At 39.2% G+C, this 19,808-nt stretch overlaps 1 protein-coding gene and 1 long non-coding RNA gene across 2 annotated transcripts in view; one reads left to right on the top strand and one right to left on the bottom strand.

Annotated features, from left to right (window-relative positions):
• LOC103919046 overlaps nucleotides 1–2,004 on the top strand; it is a 5,908-nt gene extending 3,904 nt beyond the window's left edge. The window contains exons 3-5 of the long non-coding RNA XR_663725.1: nucleotides 525–646; nucleotides 736–813; nucleotides 1,596–2,004. This is a non-coding gene — a long non-coding RNA (uncharacterized LOC103919046). The remainder of the gene's footprint in view (nucleotides 1–524; nucleotides 647–735; nucleotides 814–1,595) is intronic.
• A 411-nt stretch (nucleotides 2,005–2,415) lies between these two features.
• The window catches only part of RANBP9 (RAN binding protein 9), a gene marked incomplete at its 5' end in the record, with an annotated part of 40,218 nt that continues 22,825 nt past the window's right edge, over nucleotides 2,416–19,808 (bottom strand). Inside the window, 10 exons of the mRNA XM_009326557.1 lie at nucleotides 2,416–3,399; nucleotides 3,822–3,933; nucleotides 4,638–4,789; nucleotides 7,236–7,357; nucleotides 9,071–9,218; nucleotides 11,028–11,218; nucleotides 12,621–12,729; nucleotides 14,061–14,173; nucleotides 14,972–15,156; nucleotides 17,185–17,207. Of these exons, the coding sequence (XP_009324832.1) occupies nucleotides 3,269–3,399; nucleotides 3,822–3,933; nucleotides 4,638–4,789; nucleotides 7,236–7,357; nucleotides 9,071–9,218; nucleotides 11,028–11,218; nucleotides 12,621–12,729; nucleotides 14,061–14,173; nucleotides 14,972–15,156; nucleotides 17,185–17,207 (1,286 nt within the window). The remainder of the gene's footprint in view (nucleotides 3,400–3,821; nucleotides 3,934–4,637; nucleotides 4,790–7,235; nucleotides 7,358–9,070; nucleotides 9,219–11,027; nucleotides 11,219–12,620; nucleotides 12,730–14,060; nucleotides 14,174–14,971; nucleotides 15,157–17,184; nucleotides 17,208–19,808) is intronic.

Below are 19,808 nucleotides of genomic sequence, written 5' to 3'. Positions count from 1 at the left end.
TTCCACGTCCCCCCCCCCCCATCGCCCTGGGGTGGGGAGGAGTGAGCCAAGGGCTGTGTGGTGGTTAGCTGCCGGCTGGGTTAAACCACAGTTGTGTATATACAACTGCTATGAGATAACTGGGCAGTCATAAGCACAGCAGTAGGCATCCTGTTACGTGCTGCTGCAGGTCTGGTTCTGAGCACTGAACTCCTGCGTTTCAGCCTTTTTTTCTTTTTTTTTCCCCCCTTTGTTTCTTTGTCACTGCTGTCCCTGTAGAGTAATTGCATTAGCTTCTGGTAGGACTAGTTCAAGACTCCCAAGGAACTACTTGGGGCACATAAAGGCATACGATGACGGGTTGAGAGTCTTGGTCCAATTGTTGGGGTTTTTAGTACCACTGCAAAGCTTGGCTGAGCATCAGAAACCAGCACCGGCGACTGCTGTGCTCAAGCAGCAAAGCATTAACTAAACTAAACTAGTGTGTCTCTTGTTCTGGGTTCTGTAACTACGCTACAGGGGTTTTAATCTCTTTATTTAACTAGGTCAAAAGGAAACTATACGGCTGTGTGCTTAAAAGATCAGAGTTTAACAGGCCTCCACCAACAGCTCGCCAAAGACTTTTTAAACACTCATCTCTACGGACCAGACGCCAACCGGGCACAGGGTAGGCAGTTTTCTCCTTCGTAGGTGGGTCTGCATCTGGATTTGTCTGTGTCACACTTGGTAATTAATTAATGCTCATCTCCATTTCAGCAAATGAATTTTTCTCCCTTGAAAATAAGAAGAACCCAGTTAAAAAAGCTGCAGTTCAGTTTGTGGACAAATCTTGGGGTGAGTATAGAAAGTCAAAGCAGGCACTACTGTATGTGCATGTGGTTTAAAGTACACTTTAAAACCAAAGCTTTCTCCTGTTAGAGGGCTGCATCTTGCTACCTCTTATCTCAAAGAACCTGACAGTACGGGAAGGGCAGCAGGGCACCGCAGCCTGAGCGGGTGTAGCAAGCGCTCCGCCGGGGAGGGGTGCAGGACAGAACTTGAAAAAATTACCTCACTTTTGGTGTATTAAGAAGCAGCATCTGGGCCTAGAACCATGTTTGCTTGTTGAAATAAATACTCTAATTGTTGTTTCAGCCTACAACCTCTGAGCTGTTGTTGGAAGTCATTTCAGATGTGTAAAAAAAAAAGCAGGGATGTCAAATCCCAGAACTTCTGTGTGAGCACAGGGAAATAGTGCCTCTTTCTCCTCGTAAAAAGTGACGTTACAGAAATGAATGGGGACGGACTCCTACGGGCCTCAGTTCCAGCCACACTGCCACTCCAGCACACTCTGCAAGGCTCATGAATACCAGGGGCCAAAGTCACTGGTCCTGAGCAGGCAGTCTGCTTTTCAGTTGTGCTTCAGAAGTGAAAGCACTGCTGTACCCCCGCCCTCCCTGTGAAGGAGATGATGGGCACAGCTTGGTGCCCTGGCCAGTGGAAGCCAGCTGTTGTATGTGAACTATGATAGGAAGCTTATCAGCTTTCCAACTGGTTCTTCTGTTCTGAAATGCTGCAGTAGATGGGCTAAAACTAACAGCCTTTGGTAACTAACAGCCTTTTTTTTTTTTTTTAAGGGCAAGAAAAAAAGCAAAGAGCAGCAAGGTTTAAAAAACGTTGGCTCTCAACACAGATTAAAAATTGAGTATGAAGACAGCTTTTTTCAGAAGATGCTATTAAGGACTTCTGCTGAAAGTCAGTCTCTCAACACAACAAAGGTGTTTTCTCTCCACTTCTCCATCATTGCCCTGCTTTCAGCTCCAGCCACCAGCTGGCACTGATCTTCACAAAGCTCCGCCTGAACTGACCTCCCTGTTCTCTTCCCTCCCCTTTCAGAAGGGGTCAGGGAAGCTAAGAAACAGCTGTGTGTCCTTAACGCTGACTTAGAACAGCTGGTGTTACAACCAGCCTTCTAGAGCTGGGTGCTGCTCTGTGAGGCAGCTCCTTTGCAGAGAATAAAGACGAGCGATGTGGTACTTACTGGTCTGGACGCTGCATTTCTTACAACAATCCGTTACGCCTGCTTTTTCAGTGACTTGCATCTCTAAAGAAAGGCTGTATCCTAAGACCAGAATCATTAGGTGGAGTGGGGACACTACTGTCCAGACTGATGAGTACTTTCACAGAATAAGGTTCCCCCCCCCATCTTCAGGGAGGACTGAATGAGCTTCCAGCAGGGCCTTGACTTTGCCCTGCTAGCTAGACTTGCTTCACAGCAAGAACACAGTAAACCTTTAACCTCTGACAGCCCAGCGCAGTGCTCTGGTGGAGGGCAGTGGCATCCCCGGTTCGACCAGCGAGCTGTCATGGTGAATTCGTGGGTCTACGCGAGAAGAGCTGTTCTAGGATAGAACTCTAGAACCAGGAAAGTGTAGCATACAAGTCCATGCTACCATGTATGTAGAAGTAAGTTTTTAATGGCTGGTTAATTATGGTATCACTACATTTTATTGCAATATAGTACTATTTAAGCACTTTTAAAAATGCAAGGTGTACAAAGATTAAATTAAGACTGTAAATTGACTAAATATTTGGTTTTTATATAAATAGGTCATAACCACACTGTGTTGACATGTAATACTGTTATAATACAACAGTTAAACTGGTGAGTCTACACAACAGAAGCTGTCTGTAGTTAAACAAGGAAACAAAGTTGAAAAGACCGTGTTAAAACAAAAAACTACTAAGATCAACAGGTTGGGATTGTAAGTAGCAACAAACATATTCACTCAGCTCCTGAGTAATTCAAGTTTTACAGTACACATTAAAAAATATCATTTCTTCCCATCAACACTATATATCCAAACCATCAGGTGTTTTATGCATTTTGTAAATTACACTGATTGAACTATGTAACAATGGGGGCGGAGGTTGGCAAGTCATCCTGCTTGACGTTTACGTCACCCACATGCTAATACATCCACGTTTTCCATTCTTCCGTCCCACCACAAGGTAGCAGGATTTTTGGTTTGTTTTGGACAATCGTTTAAAGGATCTGTACTTGTCAATTTGGATGTCTGACATTATCAGTGATGTTGTCAACTCTTAGTTGTCTAAGAGGTTTAAAGATGGACATTTTCTCCTAACGCTAAGTTAGAAATCATTTGCATCATGCTGTAAACTAGGAAGCAACATAAAGCGACAGACTTGTCCTTAGTACATAATTAAAATTCCAAATTCCAGTCAGCAGAGCTGGTCTACTTTCCATGTTGAATATGCCACACCACCTTTCAGCTCTTCAAATGCATAGCTAGTGTAGGTAGTCTTCCACCGTGGCGAACGCACAGGATCCAATTCCCGATCGAGCCATCAATCCTAGACACTGAGACGCTTGTCCCATTGCTAGGGCAAGCGGTGGTTGCTTTGGCAGATTGTGAGTCTCTGAGAAAGAATCACGGCAGTTAAAATACCGATTAATTTCATGGTAGCACACTGAAAACAAATTGTAAGCTTGCTTAAACCACTCATTTCAAAATTCATGTGCTCACTTGCAAAGTTTGCTCTTACAGCAAGACAGCAGGAGCAACAGAGCAACAGTTTCAAATTCCCTGCATAGCACCATTATTGAACAGGTCCATTTCTGCTTTGAACAACAAGGATGACGACCATTACATCTGTTACATTAACATGCCCCGCAAACGACCCCTCCCTTTTACTGAAAGAGCGTACCTTTACTTCGCTCATCGCTCAGCCAGCCCAGTGCCAAGCCCAGCAAATGATGCGTGGCGAGCAGCAGTGCTACCTGTCGGGAACAAAAGGCACTCCGTACCACGCGTGAAAGCCACCAGCCCTCACTTACTTACCTAGTATTGCACTATTGAGTACAGAGCACACAGGTTCTCTTTGTATCGGGTCAAGCTGATTTCCAACAGGGCTGCTCCAGGGATCTGAATATGCAAGTAAACTGAATGCATCCTGTGGAAAGATGATTTTTGTTAACTTCTCGCAGTAATATTCTACTAGTGAAAACAAGGACTATTTCTTCACCCATTTTGATTCAGAATCGCAAAGGTGATTGTCAGTGTCCGTCATCAATACGAAAGGATGAAAAGTAAGTGTAGCAGGACTTGTTCCATTTTGAGCAAGCAGTGTTTTTCCCAACGGAAAGACAAACGTTAGCAGTATTTTTTAAGTGATGGGGAAAGAGAAAACAGACTGAAAATTGCATGCGGTCAGTCTTTGGCAGGGGAATTCTTTTACAGAGCGGTCTCAAATCAAGGTAAACCAATTAACACACAGAGTACTAAAGAAAGCACATTAGACATCTGTATCAATCCTCTTTCTTGCAGTTCATTTATCATTAGAGTTGAACACAGCACTTGGATTCAAGAGGCCAAGCTACATGGTCAGAAATGAGATGGAGGGAAGTGCTAAATCCATCTCTGGTTCTACTTGCATTACAGTATGAAATTATCTTCCCTGTGAATGTGCTACACAGACAAGACAGGAGACAGTGCTACACCACAGCTGACTAGAATACTGCTCTCGGGGGCAGGGGGGAACCAAAAAAATCACAGAAGTTAAAGCAGAACAGTAGTGCAACACCAGGTGCTGTGGAAAGCTTCTGCTGGGCAGCACAGTTATTCACCTTAACACCACAGTTTCAAGATGAAACATACCTTGAGCATTTTCTTATTCGCTGTGTTTTTGCCACATTCTCTTCTTAGCTGCTCACTCATTGCTTGCAATTCTCTTCCAAAATGGATCATTCTTTCAATAGCCGCTTGGCTGCCGCCACACAGCTGACGTCTTAACTGACTTGAATCTACTTCTGCAAAAATGATACCGTCATCATCACCACTAATAGAGCTGACCGTAACAATCTATGGGTCTAGAGAACCTGCACTGATTCCACTCAAAAGACATCTGCCTTCTCAGACAGAAAGCACGTCGGGCCAGAGACCTTGGCATAATGTGCTCCTATACCGAGCACTGCTGAACTGCTCCTTCATAAACATTAAGAGACTTCCTTCCCTAACGGCAAAGGCTGTCTACACGTGCTGTTTATTTTGCAATGGTTAATTTTAAACTGACTAGATTATAAACCAAATTTTAGCCTAAAACTTTATGGGAGTTTAAAATTAGTAACGACAACAATGAAAGTCCACGCAGTTCTGCCTTTTTAATTCTTTGGCATTGCACTTCTAAAGATAGGCCAAATCCGGAACTGCTAATAGAGGGTAAAAACACCCTGAACTTTCTGAACAGCCACGATGGATGCTGCTACAAGGTGATCATTTAGACTGGTCGTACTCCTTGTAATGAGTTCTACAGAACATATTAGCTTAATAATTTGGACATTTCAGGCTTCTTTTGTTATCAAGCAGAACACTACCACCGATTTTTTTACCGTTTGCTACAATATTCACCAATACTAGTGATTTTAAAAGACATTAATGCAGTTTATGAATAGTAAATTAACCCTTGGCTTTTCTGAAAGTTCTGCCTTTTTAAAATTTATAACTAAAGCAACCAGTAAAAAAAAAAAACAAACCCACACCAACTAAAAAAAACACATTTATCCATTCCCTGCCTTTTTTCCATCATTGGCATCAAGTTTTGAATCGGAATTTTGACGTACACTTTAATTACAAAACCATTCTTCTTTCTGATTTTAACATTGCTATCTAGTGATGTATTTTGACCACTATTTCAAACAAGATTTCTAACTGGCCACTTTACTTTTTTTTTTTCCTTAGATGTGAACATATCACCACTGGAAAAAATCTGCCTACTTAACATGACATACAACTGGCCACTTTACTTATATAAATACTTATATATTCTTATAATACTTAAAAGCAAAAAGCCACCAAACTCAAACTGTGGGGAGTAAACAGTGTAGGTTGAGGAGCCACAATTCTTTTTTACAAAGGTGAAGCACCCACAAGTCTTCAAGAAGTGGTGTTTGTTGCTAGCTGCAGCCCAATCTAGGACATCACTTTCCAAAGGCAGAAAACAACTACATTAAAAAAAAAAAACGAAAAAAAAAACCCCAACTCTGTGCCCTGTGCAGCTGCTTCATGTCTGTCACAGCAAGCCTCTGTGGGAAAGGCTGCAAGAGAGTAAAGAAGTGTTTTGTTTTTTCTGTCACAGAAGTGATGCCTTGTTATTATCCAGTTTCAGAGCGTAATGCAGGGAAGCAGCCCAGAAATTTGAATCTCCCCCCTTCAGGGCTGTAAACAGAATTACGTTTGCGTCTCAACAGTTACCTAGTATTTACCAGCAAAGCTGCATGATCAGCAGCAGCACACGCCCTCAGAACTGTGAAGCATTCGTAGACACCTGTTGAGTACTGCTGCATTCTGGAGGTTTACCAGCGATGTCCCGAGTTTCACGTTTCATTTAAACTACCTATTAAATGGTAGTTAATCTATTAATCTATGGTTAAATCAAGGGTTTGAGAAGATAGTTCTGCAACTGCAGAAATGGCTGGGCTGGATTCCTCCGCTTCTTCAGACACGGCCAGCAGTAACAACCATTGTCTAAGCTCCAGCCTGCGTGCACTTCAGTGATCTGACTGCCTTTACTGGGCAGGGACAGTTAGCGCCGTAAGTGACAGAGTGAACAGCATCTTTTTATGGCGTGCTGGCAATCACAGGGTATTTAAATACTCATTTGTCACTAATGTCAACAGGTATGACTAAGTACAAAGCAGGTTAAGAAAAAAGTTATTTTTTAGACCGTAACTATGTAAAACAGGATTTTTTTTTTTTTTTTGGTGGAAAACTGCCCTCAGCGCACCCCCCCCCCCCCCGTCATCTCAGTTCCCAAATATAGCTCTTTTCTTGAGCATTTAATATTAGCACTTTGCATTCTTCAACATAAGTGATTTGGAATTTCTGCTCTTACTGTCGAGTGCAAAGATGCCATGAGAACCATGGACGGTAAGAGGACTAGGGGAACAGGGAGAAGCAATCTGCCAACCCTGACCCAGGTGTGCTACACAATAGGATGCTTCTTCTCAAAGGTAGGTTCTTAGAAATTGATGCTAGTTTCAATATCCACGAGTTACCAATTTCCCCTGTTCTCACAATGACATTGGACCACCTAAATCAGTGGTTATAAGATTTACATCTAACAAGAGCAAAACAAACAAACAAGCAAAACCTAAATTTGAGCTAATATCCCTAATTTTCAAGTTGGGAAGCATTGCAAGTAAAAACATAACCTTGTTGCCATCACTTAATAAAAATGTAAGAAATATCACTGCAGACCCATTTCTGTGTCACATTCTTCCATTTCGTGATCATGTTTAGAACTACCATTTAGGAAGCCATTGGATGAAGTCTCAGCAACCCCATTGGAGTAGTGATCTGTTTCCATGTCTACATCATTGCTGAAAAGAGAGTAATAAATAAAAGTTTTACTCATTTGTAAGTACTTCGGGCTATCTTCTTCACAACTTCAGCACAGTACTTCCACATCTTGGCTACTGAAAAGCTGCTTTTAAATATTACCAAGTTAGACCACAGTTCTTTCCATAGCAACTGGTGATAATTTTAAGGGAATTTTTAAGGGAAATCTTAAGGTTTTCTCAACTGACATTAGCATTCAGTTACGTAACTTTTTCAGATGCTGAAAAATTAAACATGTCTACCATTATTCAGGAGTAAGTAGTATAACACTTTCTAAATACCCACCAAAAACTTCTTACCTGGTTTATATATCTGTACATACAACAGAGCTGGAGAAAATGCATTGAGAAAATACACCATTCCCACTTCTTTTTTCCCCCCTTCTCAAAAACACAGTTAACTCAATATACAGCCTACTTCGAGAATATCAAATTTAGGTAAAGAATTCTTTCAAAAAAGCCTTGATCTCTCATTTACTCACAGTGGAATGACAGGGAAAAAGAAGAAAAACCCAAAGCAAATACTGAGTAAACCAAGACACTGAAGAGATACTCAGAGGCAAATTCAGAGCATACAACTCCTCACCGCACTTTGCTCGCAGCAGGTCACAGAAGCACTTCTAGAAAATGCCAGCATGGCTTTGGGGACTGAGCTTTGCTGACAGTTACATCCCAGCCTGTTCTATTTCGTCATGGAGAACGACAACATAAAACCTCTCTCAAGACCAAAAAGATGCAATGTAAAAGTTCAATGTCTTGTTTCTAAGCAACCAAAAATACCCAGCTTCCATTGAGGAAGGAAACCAAAAGGCTTCTCTGACTGGGCAACACCGCAGCCAAGGAATTGTCATCCTCCTGTGAAAAATCTCAAAGTTGCCTGGACACTGCCATGCTTTTTGGCAGAGACAATTGCTGACACAAATACAAATCGTGAAGTTAAGAAGTAAATTGCTGCTGTTACTTTTTTCCTCCAATCATCACTATCCAACTGAAATACTTTTTGTTATCACCACCACATCATCACATCCTAGTTGGTAGTTTTGGGAATCCATCCTGGGCAACGCGGCCAAGTACCGTTTTATTTCACATCAAATTAGGTTCTGCTGCATCTGTGCGATCCAGAGCTTAATATTTACTGGTTATGAATAACCATATTAACCCTGGCTAGTACATCTATTTTCATTCTCTGAATTGAATGCGTTTGCACAAGTGGCAGTGATTGGAGCCGGCAAACAATTCTTGTGTATGCAATGGAAGGGAGTCCACATTTCATACGCATTTCAGTTGTGTTCACTTTGCAGATACTGCCACAAATGGAGAGTATCTGGAAAACTTTTCATTACCTACATGCAACGTGCTTAAATCAACATCAGGGGCTTAAATTAAAATCCCAGAGAGCTAGTTAATCTTCACTATACAACTTCAAAACGGACCATAACTAGCTATAAGCAAGGTAATTTGTTTTTGTCCATTGCATTTCTTTAACCAAACAGGAGAAAACAGTCTCTTGAGCTTGAGAAGTTAAAACAAAACCAAAGCACACTACAGTGATCACGCGCTGTTGGCCTCTTACACTAAATGTTTTAACTGTCCTTGAAAAAAAAATCACATCAAATCCCACTGAAAACTCTTCTCTGCAATACAACCACATGGACAACACAAGCCTCGATGTAAGTTAGAAGCATCTTTATTCACCTGGAATAGCTGTTAACCTGCTGTGATCTTGATACGTTTATGTTGTTGAGCTCTGGTACATTCAAGCTGGTGGTCGCGTGTTTACTGTGACAGTAAGATTGATGCGCTTTATTTGATATTACTCCATTACTGCAGCTACTTTCAAACCCTGAAAGAAAGTTTAAATAATTGTAATCATCTACAAACTTATTTGTAAGTACTGATTTATAGAAGCAAAATAAGTATAGCTTAATTGTTACTGGTCAGTAAACACTAGATTTGCCAAACAAATAAACCCAAATACTTAGCCTCCGTGTTTCAGGTATTTGAACCTTTAAGGCGTCTACAGTGCAGAAGTTAAGCATTATTATTAAAAAGTACTAACACATACATGAGAAGGTTTTTCAGTTGTACTTATACACCAGTAAAGCAGAAAAATGCATCAACGTAGAATCATTTTTTAGAACTGATACATTGTTTCTGAAAGATCTGAAAATATTTTCTAGGCCACCATCATTATGAATGGAAGCGGACATTCATCTTACTAATTCCTAATCACATAATTCTCTTTATAAACATGCAGTAAAATTCAGTGCTGAAAATACTTTACATGTTGCTACACTTAAATACAACCTCCCTTCTTCCCCATATAATTATTTTAATTGTTAATATTGTGCTTTGCTAAATAAAATTACACCATGCTGTGCAATTATGATGTCTGGCTAAAATCTCTTCTGACCCTTCTAAAATATAATCAAGAAACTACTATTTGAAGCAAACATGTAACTGCCAGTTCTATCAAGCCCAAAAACAGGAGCTCCCTAGCATCTTCTAATATAGAAACAGGTCACAGGAAGGGCTTATTATAAACAAAACAGTTGCTGCCATTTCAGAAATCCCAAACCTCAATTCTAATACTACATTCATCAACTTGCTTATTAAGTGGTGCCTCTATTTACAAAATCAGAAAGTTAGAGGTACTTTCTACGATACATCCCAATAACCACCTGAAGAACAAACAGAAAATCGGAGTGGACCTCCACTCACACACGTGATAGCAACAGTTTTGATACAGAGGGAAGAAAAGCGAAGCTGCTGCCTTTCCAAGGGCAGCAGGTATTCTGGTAGCCAGGCTACCCTGGCTTCCTACTCAATCCCACCGAGAGGAAAAAAACCCAAACCAAAAAACAACCCCAATCAGCTCCAGTTTCGATTTAAGAATGCAACAGAAGTGAAAGTTGATGGCCTCTGCTACCTTAAGAGTCTGGGGTTCAAAGATGACACATACCAAAGATGACACACAGACCATTTTAACATGCTCCACTTCTCTGCAGGGGTGCTCTGGAAGGCACGGGGATCTCCTCGTAGGCATGGGGCAGCTCTGAACATTCACAGCTTCCCACTGAAGCTTTACCACCAACCTAGATGCTCTCAGAACTGTTTCAACTGCGCAGACTGAAATTTGGCTGCCAGCAGAAAGACTTTTACCTAACTCGACCACCTAGCTTCTGGTATTTCCTACACAAGAGCAGCTGTTCCTACTACTCCATGAACACCATAGGAAATGGATCGTATATACCACCTACTGGACTGAAACCACCTTGCCCAAGCCATAAATTATTATTGAGAGGACCACAGAAATTTGTGTCAGAATCTTCTATCTCCCGGAAGCAAGCATTTCTTAGAAATCAGTGGCAACCTACTTCGCAAACCCTTAGTAAAACCAAGAGCACATGCAAAAAAGATGTGATTCTATTTATATACTCTCCATTTCCCCAAGTGGCTGAAAATCATGTATTTTAATCATTAAAAGTATACCTTTATACAAAGCATTCAGTATCAACTTTTAAGTAAAACAAATTGTCAGTCTGTAAGTATTTGTAACTTTTCCGGATACTTAATTGGAAACAAACAAACAAAAAAGCTTCGTGGTGTGGTATATCCAAATCTCTGTGGTGTATCTTCCACATCAACTTACCAGAAAAGTGTGTGCTGCTCCCTTTGCCTGTTGCCAAATTGTGAATATTCATTCCATGGCTGGGACTCATGCTAGGACTACTGAATGATCGCGGGCTAACAGGGTAACTATCTTGAGATTTTGGACTGTGGCCTCCCAAACACCGCACTTCACTGTCTGTACCGTTCACCATCTCTATAAACTGGCGCACCCTAAACAAAAGGCAAAAAAGTTAAGCTAATAAAACAATTTACACATTTCAATATACCAACGATAGCAATGATTTAATTTTAGTGTTAAATATACAAAAAGTCTGACTCAACAAAATGCTGGATGTCAGTAACCCAATCATCAATAAGCTTTGGAGTATTCAGCCCAAAATACACAATTACAAAATTTGTGAGGGAGGAGAGCAGGAATATTATCCTTCCAGGACAGACTTTGCCAGTAAGTCCTCAAAGTTTAGAGAACTAAACTGTATTTCCTTGTTTTAACTGTTTTGTTTTATTGGCAGGGGCAAGGTTATTTCTTGAGAAGGATATGTCGTTACGTTGTCATGTCTGTCATTTCTCTCAAAGTAAATGAGAACATAGTTTGACTGTCTGGAACAGTAAGCATTAAACAGTAACTCTTAACATTAAACATTTGCACTACAGAACAGTTTGAAAAGCAAGCTCATATACAAACCTTCCCTTTAGAGGCTGTTGCTCTTTGTCAGTTTTATTTTAGATAAGGAGGTTTTACTAGGGAGCTCAGACCTACTGCTTTATGTTTTAGGCTTGGATAGCCTCAACGGAACAGGCAAAATTTAGAAAGACAGATTGAGAAAAAGATAACATACAGTTGACGTTATCGAGTGAAGTCTTTCATCAAAATGTTCGCATTTTGTGAATTCTGTGATAAGTCTGCAGTACTACCACGTGAATTCTGTTCAGCACTTGAACGTGACAGACTTCAAACACATTCCGAGTTACTTAACTGAACATAAAAATTAAATTGCTTTGTTCTTATAGGAGATAACATTTTTTTTCCACATTCAAACACTACAACATGATACAAAATTCTGGAGGATCAGCGCAGCTGGCAAGTAAAAATGCCAGAATGAAGGTGACTATTGTGTGCCTGGGAAGCCAAGAGAACTCTTTGGGATTATGGAATTTCCACAGTATTAGCCAGAGGTTTCTAGTAAAGTGACATGGAGTGAAACAGCTTATTTAAACTGGTCTTTAAAGTCAGTCACCCATTTGGAGGAACAGACCAACTTATGCCAACAGGACTCAACCTTCTTGAATATGATATTGTATCAGTTTACATTTTAAGTTTTACTTGACACCCAAACTGATTAAAATTGATTTAAAAAATTACAAAAATCAGTTCTAGAGAACAAATCTACAGTGAGATGTGAATTATGCTGCAAAACAGGACCTTGATGACAAAACCTAGTTAAACATGTAGCAAATAATATAGCATTAAAAAAGTGAACTATACACATTTTCTAAAAAACGCTGCTTAACTTTGTTTAAATTTCTGTGAAAGCTTTAAATGAGTAACTGTCTTGTCTCAGAAGGTACTGTGCCATCTATAAACACACATCTGTATAATTTGAAGACTCACTTTAATGCAAATAAGAGATTAGGATTTCTTTCTAGTAAACTTGGATACAACTGTTGTGTTGTTTCAATGGCTTCTCCCATTCTTCCTGCTAAAACCAATTTCTGAATTCCTGTTCACCAAAAAACAAATAAGAGATTAGGATTTTTTTCTAGTAAACTTGGATACAGCTGTTATGTTGTTTCAATGGGTTCTCCATTCATCCTGCCAAAACCAATTTCTGAATTTCTGTTCACCAAAATCAACATCAGTTAAATGGACAGCTTATGGATTAATACATGTAAATTAACGATTAAAAGAGACTGCAACCATCAATCAACAAGGTTTTTTCCTCTTCGAAAAAAATAGTGTAAAGAAAGATCATGCTTCCTTGAAATGTTCAATAGGAAAATTTAAGAACTGCACTCCACCTACATATATCTAAATGAGTACTCAGTATTTTTATTTGTTGCCAGCATACAACTACTTTGTACTCAGATTGCACATTTAGAGCTAGATTAAGATTGCAGACACTCTTCTGCGATTTATTTCTCATTTTCACGCCTTTATAAATAAGCACATACCAAACTATCGTCACCCAAGAACATCCAAATTGCATCCCACTCCCACAGGTTTAATTTGGACTAAGAAAAACAAAATTCAGTCTCTCACCTACAACACATACTTCCAGTCAGGTTACAGTTGACTAAACCTTTCCACAACAGTCCCTGCTTTAGCTGATGCTTCTGTTGCTGTAACCCGGCACAAGTCGCAAACAGCCTCACAGCTCTATCCGCCAACAGAGAAACTGATCCAAATGAAAAACAGCCCAATGAACAGGTTATTTTTCAAACAGAGCAGTTTCCCTATGTGGTATGTCACGCAGTCACACAAATGCTTGTGTTCATACAGCAGGGATTTAAATGAACGGGGAAGGCACTGTTTAATCAGGCTGCCAAACAGCATTGCCACAGCAAGTTAGAACTGAACTGCTGTTAGTTCTCCTTGTCCTCTTCCCCCTCACATCTGCAAGCAGAAAAACTCAAATTTGATTTAACTTATAAAGCATTCTCTAAACTCTGCCCCTTTTCACAGTTAAGATAAAAGTCTACATGTTTGTCAACACTAAGTTTTATATTTCTGTTTGTGACTGACCATTAGCTCTCACAAACACTCGTTTTAGAGACGTTACACACATTTGTTTAAGACAGATCACAATCTTCCATTCAAGAGAAAGACAACAGGTAATTTACCACATTCCGCTACATCAAGTAAGTTCCAAAGTGTTAGTGCGGAAGCTCATCTTAACCAGCTGTTCATACGTGTGTAACTTTACACGACAGCAAAGAATTGTACTATGGAGTAGTGCTGAAAGGAAATTCTACAATGATGCTTAAGAGAAAGTTTTATGTAATCTTTGTTTAAGGGAGGAGGAAAAGGATGTAACATGATTTCCAGCCTTACTTTGTCTATTTTTAATGGAAGCTAATTCTTCTAGCACAGTCTGGTCTGTGGATCTGGCGAATGCCTCTGCTGTTGCACAGTATCCATGGTGAACTAAGTAAGATGATACCATTCTAAAAATAAACAAAAACAAAACCCAGAAACACTCATTAAATACAGGTAAGAAACCAATAACTTCTTGAATGTAAAAACCCTTTTCTGAAAAAAAGTGACTGAATTAAAGAATTCTACTTGAAATTCAGAAATTTCCGTACAAGTCAGACAGAAGTAATTCAATTAAGAGCCAGTATCTTCTTCAAAACACTGTACAGAAAAACAATTTTAAAAATCAATGTATCATTTTATTATGGTGAATTTTAATAAAAATTATTCATCACCCAAAGGTAGGCTCAATTAAAGTATGACCCGCTAATTAAGTTGGGGGTTTTTTTCTCATTACATACACTGAAGTGAAATTTCTGCACACTAGTTTTTTGTTTTCACTGAAGAAATAAAAAACGCAAAGCCACAACCACCATTTTTCCAAGTGAGACACTAACGAGCCACAACCTGGCATGCCGAAGGCTGAGAAGGCAAAAGGAAATTGCCAGAGCCCAAAGTGTAATACTGCCCATTACAACCATGGCAATTTTTCTAAACTCCCCAATTCACATTAGGTAGGTCAAATCAGAACAGAAGGCTTATACTCGTCATTATAAACTCTTAATTATTAATGATGTAGATAACTCTTCCCCAAACATCTATTCATGTTCAATGTTATACATGTTTATCAAACCTGTTAACAAAACTATCTGTACTAGTTTCAATACTATCTGTAATTTTTTGCACAAGACAATAGATACAATGCTTTAAAGATCTCCGAAATGCAATTATTAACTTTTTTTTAAAATAAACAATATTCAAAGTCTTACTTCTGAATCATTGTTTGCCACTCTCCTTCCCGATCTCCTATCGGAAATCTGTCAATCTGTGCTTGAATTTTGGTTCTCCATTCTCGCATATAGTCTTCAATATCAAATACAAATGGGTGTTGTCCAAAATTAGCATCCACCACCTCTCCTGGTGTTTGAAGCCCTACTGTAGGGTACAAGTTTGGCTGCAAGAAATTTTTTAATTAGTTTTTTCCTCTTATACTAAATTCCCCACTTTTTTTTTTTCCATCTCTGTAATAATATCCCCACTGCTACTAGTAGTGTGAAGAAGCAAATACCTCTACATCATCTTTCCAGCAGTTAAAGCAACTTCTACCAATCCAGCAATACAATGACTGATTAATTTTATTCACAGTGGTCATAATTTTTTTATTTTGACATAAGAAAGCCTTACTGATCATTCTCTTTCTAGTCAGAAAATGCACTTTTTAAACTGTGCTAAAGTTTACAACTTTTGGTTTCAATTTTACAAACTATTAAATACCAATTTTTTAATGATTTTTAAAGACCAGGATTAAAGTTTCTTTTAAAAAGAGAACAAAAATTAAACTTACAAAGTGGGCCATTTTCCTTTTGGGGTGAAATACTTAAAACATCGCTGAATTTTAGTGGTAAGAACTGACAGGATAGAGAACTCATTAGCCTCAAAGTCCAAGTGTAGCGCCTAAAAAGAACTGTAACAGTGCATTGAAGTTCTCGTGAATTCCTGGACTTGTATCTAGAAAAAGACTTTAAAGCATTTATTGTTGTCTTAGTTTTATTTTCTGCTTAGAGATTAGGTCTCCATGCAAATTTGAAATATGCCAAATATGAGAAAAGTAAAATCTGCCTGTTGGGATTAAAGTAACTTAAATGCAACTAGCACCTTCGCAATGGCAATGCAATCAGTCGGGGTTTTGGGTGGGTGGGGTTTTGTTGCTGGTTCTTTTTTTATTTATAAATATACCTACATCATATTTACACTGCAATCAATGGTGGTATGGTATAATGGTATGCTGATCTACAGAACTATACGCTAAATAAATTCAAGCTATCAGTAAGAAGTTATCAACATGCAGATCAGTAGGGACGGTGAAGCCCAGTGAACCCAGCAAAATTAAAGAAAAATACTCTGGTTGTTAAAACCATGCCCAAGCCGATCTTGCCCCCCATTTCCATGCCCCCCCCCCCTTTTTTTTTTTTTTTAACAAATCTTGCTTATAGTATTACGTAGTCTAGACTAATCAACAAAGCACAAGTCTCAAATCTTTTAATGAGATGAAAGCAATCGATTCTAATGAGGAGGGATCCAGCTTCAAACTGCAGATTACAGTGTCAGTTTTCTTGTGCTGGTACCATGTGCTAGCAAGGAGCCCTGCTGGCATCCCACACATCTGGGACAGTGGCAGTGGCTTCCTACACGAAGCACCCAACTCTGTGGCAGGGCTGAGAGGTGCCCTGGGTTATTGACTTAATTTTCCTTAATATCTGTCCTTGCCTCCTAAGGCCATAGCAAATGGGAGTAGGTGGCCAGACGGAAGTGCATCACACACTGCACCCTGACTAGATTCAATCAGAAATGAAGCAGATGAGAAAAAAAACAAAATAAGTGCAGTATCATGCCTGTACCAGTAGCACAGGGAACATGTTTGTAATGATTTTAAGAAAAGTACAATTTAATTGACTGAAAAGCTAGAAGACTTCAGCTATCTGCAGCTTTCTTTAAAAAACAAAACACTTTGATATGTTTGATCTTATGGAGTGAACAGTATAGAGAAAGATTTTGAAAATTAGACATCAAGCACGAGTTACAGTGACCATGTCTTAAGTAGCCAGCCTTTCTGCATATGATACACAGCTGTACACACACACGCACCGTGCTGGTGTTTAATATAGCTTTGACTTTGTAAGGCCTGCATGTGTCAAAGTATGTAATAACTACTTGTATGTATTATTTTCTGCTAAACTTCCATTAGAACTGCCTGTTAAAAACCTGAAAAGGAAAACCCCTGCGAGGATCGGTGTAAAAACAAAAAACTTGCTTTGCTTCAATTAACAAATCACCACTGAAATGATGAGGAGAAATACCTGATATTAAATTGGTTAAGAAGATTATCGTTATATTTCCAAGAAGCATAACGTAAATGCAAGTTACATCTGAAACATCTGTTTATAATACAAAGGAAAGCTGTTTGAAAATGCACTTATCTTACCGGTAAATCTGTGAAAGCGATGCCTGTAATGAAGAGAAAATTAAGATTAATTTCCATATGCCTGGATTCTAGCCTCGTTTTCTTAAGTGTATCGTTTTATGTTCAGAAAACTCACCCAAACCATCTCAGAACTAAGTATGGTGACATCCATGATGCTTAGGCACAACTGATGTGCTTGAGTAATAAAGGGCAATATTTAGCAAAAAGTAATTGTCATTCAAAATTGTCACTCAATTTGCCCTCCATTTTTCAAAACAGGGCATAAGATTTAGTAAACGTCATACAGATACGCAGATTAGAAAGCATGAAAATTCTGGCTACAGATTAGAATTAAGAGGAAAAATAAGAGTATCTGAAGATATTTTTTCACTTGCATGTCTTGATGCTGTGACACCAAGATTTAACGGTGCCTTTTCTTGTTTGCTATTACTTTTCTTCACAACTACGCATTATCTTTACATGAGCAGCACATGCCTATAATACTCCATACCAGTCTGGTAAATGTTTCACTCTAATCCACGCCAAAGTGTTTTGGTTTTCTAACAGAATAGCTTAATATCTTGTTATATAATTACAGGCATCCATCTACCCATAGGACCAAGGCAGTGATTTTGCTGTCTCAGGATTAGAGAAAAATCTGACCTCTATGCACTTCAGGAACTTCACACCATTTAGGTGGGGGGCGGGAGGAGGAAGCTTTGAGTTAAAAAATAAGTATCAGGAAGTCTCCTTCTGAAAGCCAAATGAGAACAGTATTCCATAATTTCCTTTATTGTTGCCAAATATTTCTTCAAATTTATTTTTTTCACAAGTGCATAATGATTCAAATCCACTTATCCCTCCAAACTCTTATTTTGTATCACTGCCTTTTCAAATTTAAGGTTAAAACAAAGCTTTTAACTTTTTGTCCTAAATTCTACCCCTGCTTTCCATCTCCATTCTTCACCAAGATTTCAAATCTCAAAAGTATCTGGATTCCTTACTCACTCTGATACAAAAGAATGACACACAGAGTGAATCTGTTTCCTCCCATCACATCTGAAAGCTATCATTTTATTTATTACCTGTTCACACCCTAAGTTTTTCTAAGCTATTCTCTGTTTGGCACGTTTTGACATCCAACTCGCCCTTTTCCAAAATAACCATGGCAGTAGGCAAGACAGATAAATGATAAATGATGACTGAGTGACATAAAGGTATTGGGGTTTTTGGGGAGGGGGTTGCAAGGATTTCACACTTGCATAAATAATTGCTTAGCCCTTTTTGTAGCATTAAATACTAGGCTGAGCCAGAGATTTCCAGTACTCTAGACTGCATCTGTGGCCCAGAGAAGAAACATAAATGTCCTCCAAGTCACAGTCGTATAGGAATTCTGGACAACTAGCAGCAACAAGTCAGCAAGACAGACAAAATTTCTAATTTATTTTTCCTCTAAACACAGAATCAATTTTCCTGTGTCAGAAATTCAAGCGAGCAAAGCCCATGACAGCGGAACAGCTGCCAGGTTTCCTTCTGAAATCCATAAAGTGTTTGTCAGACTCTGTCTATGACAGATGACATTTTACTAGCCTCTCCCCACCTATGCCATTCTGTTCTCCTCTTTAAACAGATTTTAATCACTTGGAGTGTTGTTTCACAGTTGGCCTAATACAGTCTGCTTTAAGACTTCCACTGTTAGAGAAGGTTCGGCTCCTCCCTTTCTTAGCTCTTCCAGGCATGTGACCATAAGGGTGGTCAGAAACCCAGTGTCTCTAGCTGATCAACAATCTGATCCAACTTACCTGCAGGCCCACTGTTACTAGTTCCAAAAAGGGAATAAGGGAAGACTACCCTTCTCAGCTTTAATCCAGTTAAAGATTAGGGTAAACACAACATGAGTCTGCTGTCTTCCATTTTGACATACACCCTGAAACACGGCCAAAAGAAACAACTACACAGTGCATGGTTCAAGCGTCCTACTGCCATAGGCGTCAAGGTATTAAGTCCAGGTATATAGACTCATTCAATTTAGAAGAAACATTAAATCATGATAGAATAGAATCACGGAAGTGATTACTTGGAATTGACTTCTGGAGGCATCTAAGCCCTGCTCTGAGCAGGGGCAGGAAAACTCCAAAGTTAGATCTGTTTGCTCAGGGCCTAAGCAAACAAACAGGCAGTCTTGTTCTGAGAGACAAGGAGAAGAATTTAAACCACGTCCTTCCCCTTACTACTTTCCAAACCTTCCTCATGTTTGGCAATGTGAGAAAATAGAACAGCGACTTCAAGAGTCCTGATCTCAATAACCTCTTATTTCATTTCAAGCTAGCCTCTCTTTTCCTTACCACATTTCTACCCATGACAAAAACCTTATTTCTTCTTTCTGAGCTTTATCACTTGAAACTTCCTACTCCCCTCAGCACGATTCCAAGATCTCTTCCCAAGCCCTTGCTCTCCCCTTAATGCAGGAAGTAGATTTTTTTTTCCTTCTTTCTTTACACTCTGTATCTTTGCTTATTAAATTGCATTAAGTAACTGAATTATTATACATATTGCATCAAAAATTTTAACTCTACCCTCTCCTGACATCTTCAAACTCAAAAATTGTCTTGCAGTGTTGCATAATACTAAAATTTACCACAAGA

The sequence above is a fragment of the Pygoscelis adeliae genome, unplaced genomic scaffold, assembly GCF_000699105.1.
Source record: "Pygoscelis adeliae isolate BGI_AS28 unplaced genomic scaffold, ASM69910v1 Scaffold186, whole genome shotgun sequence".
NCBI lineage: Eukaryota > Metazoa > Chordata > Aves > Sphenisciformes > Spheniscidae > Pygoscelis > Pygoscelis adeliae.
The sequence above is the reverse complement of the archived record's forward strand: the minus strand, read 5'-3'. Positions and strand labels throughout refer to the sequence as shown.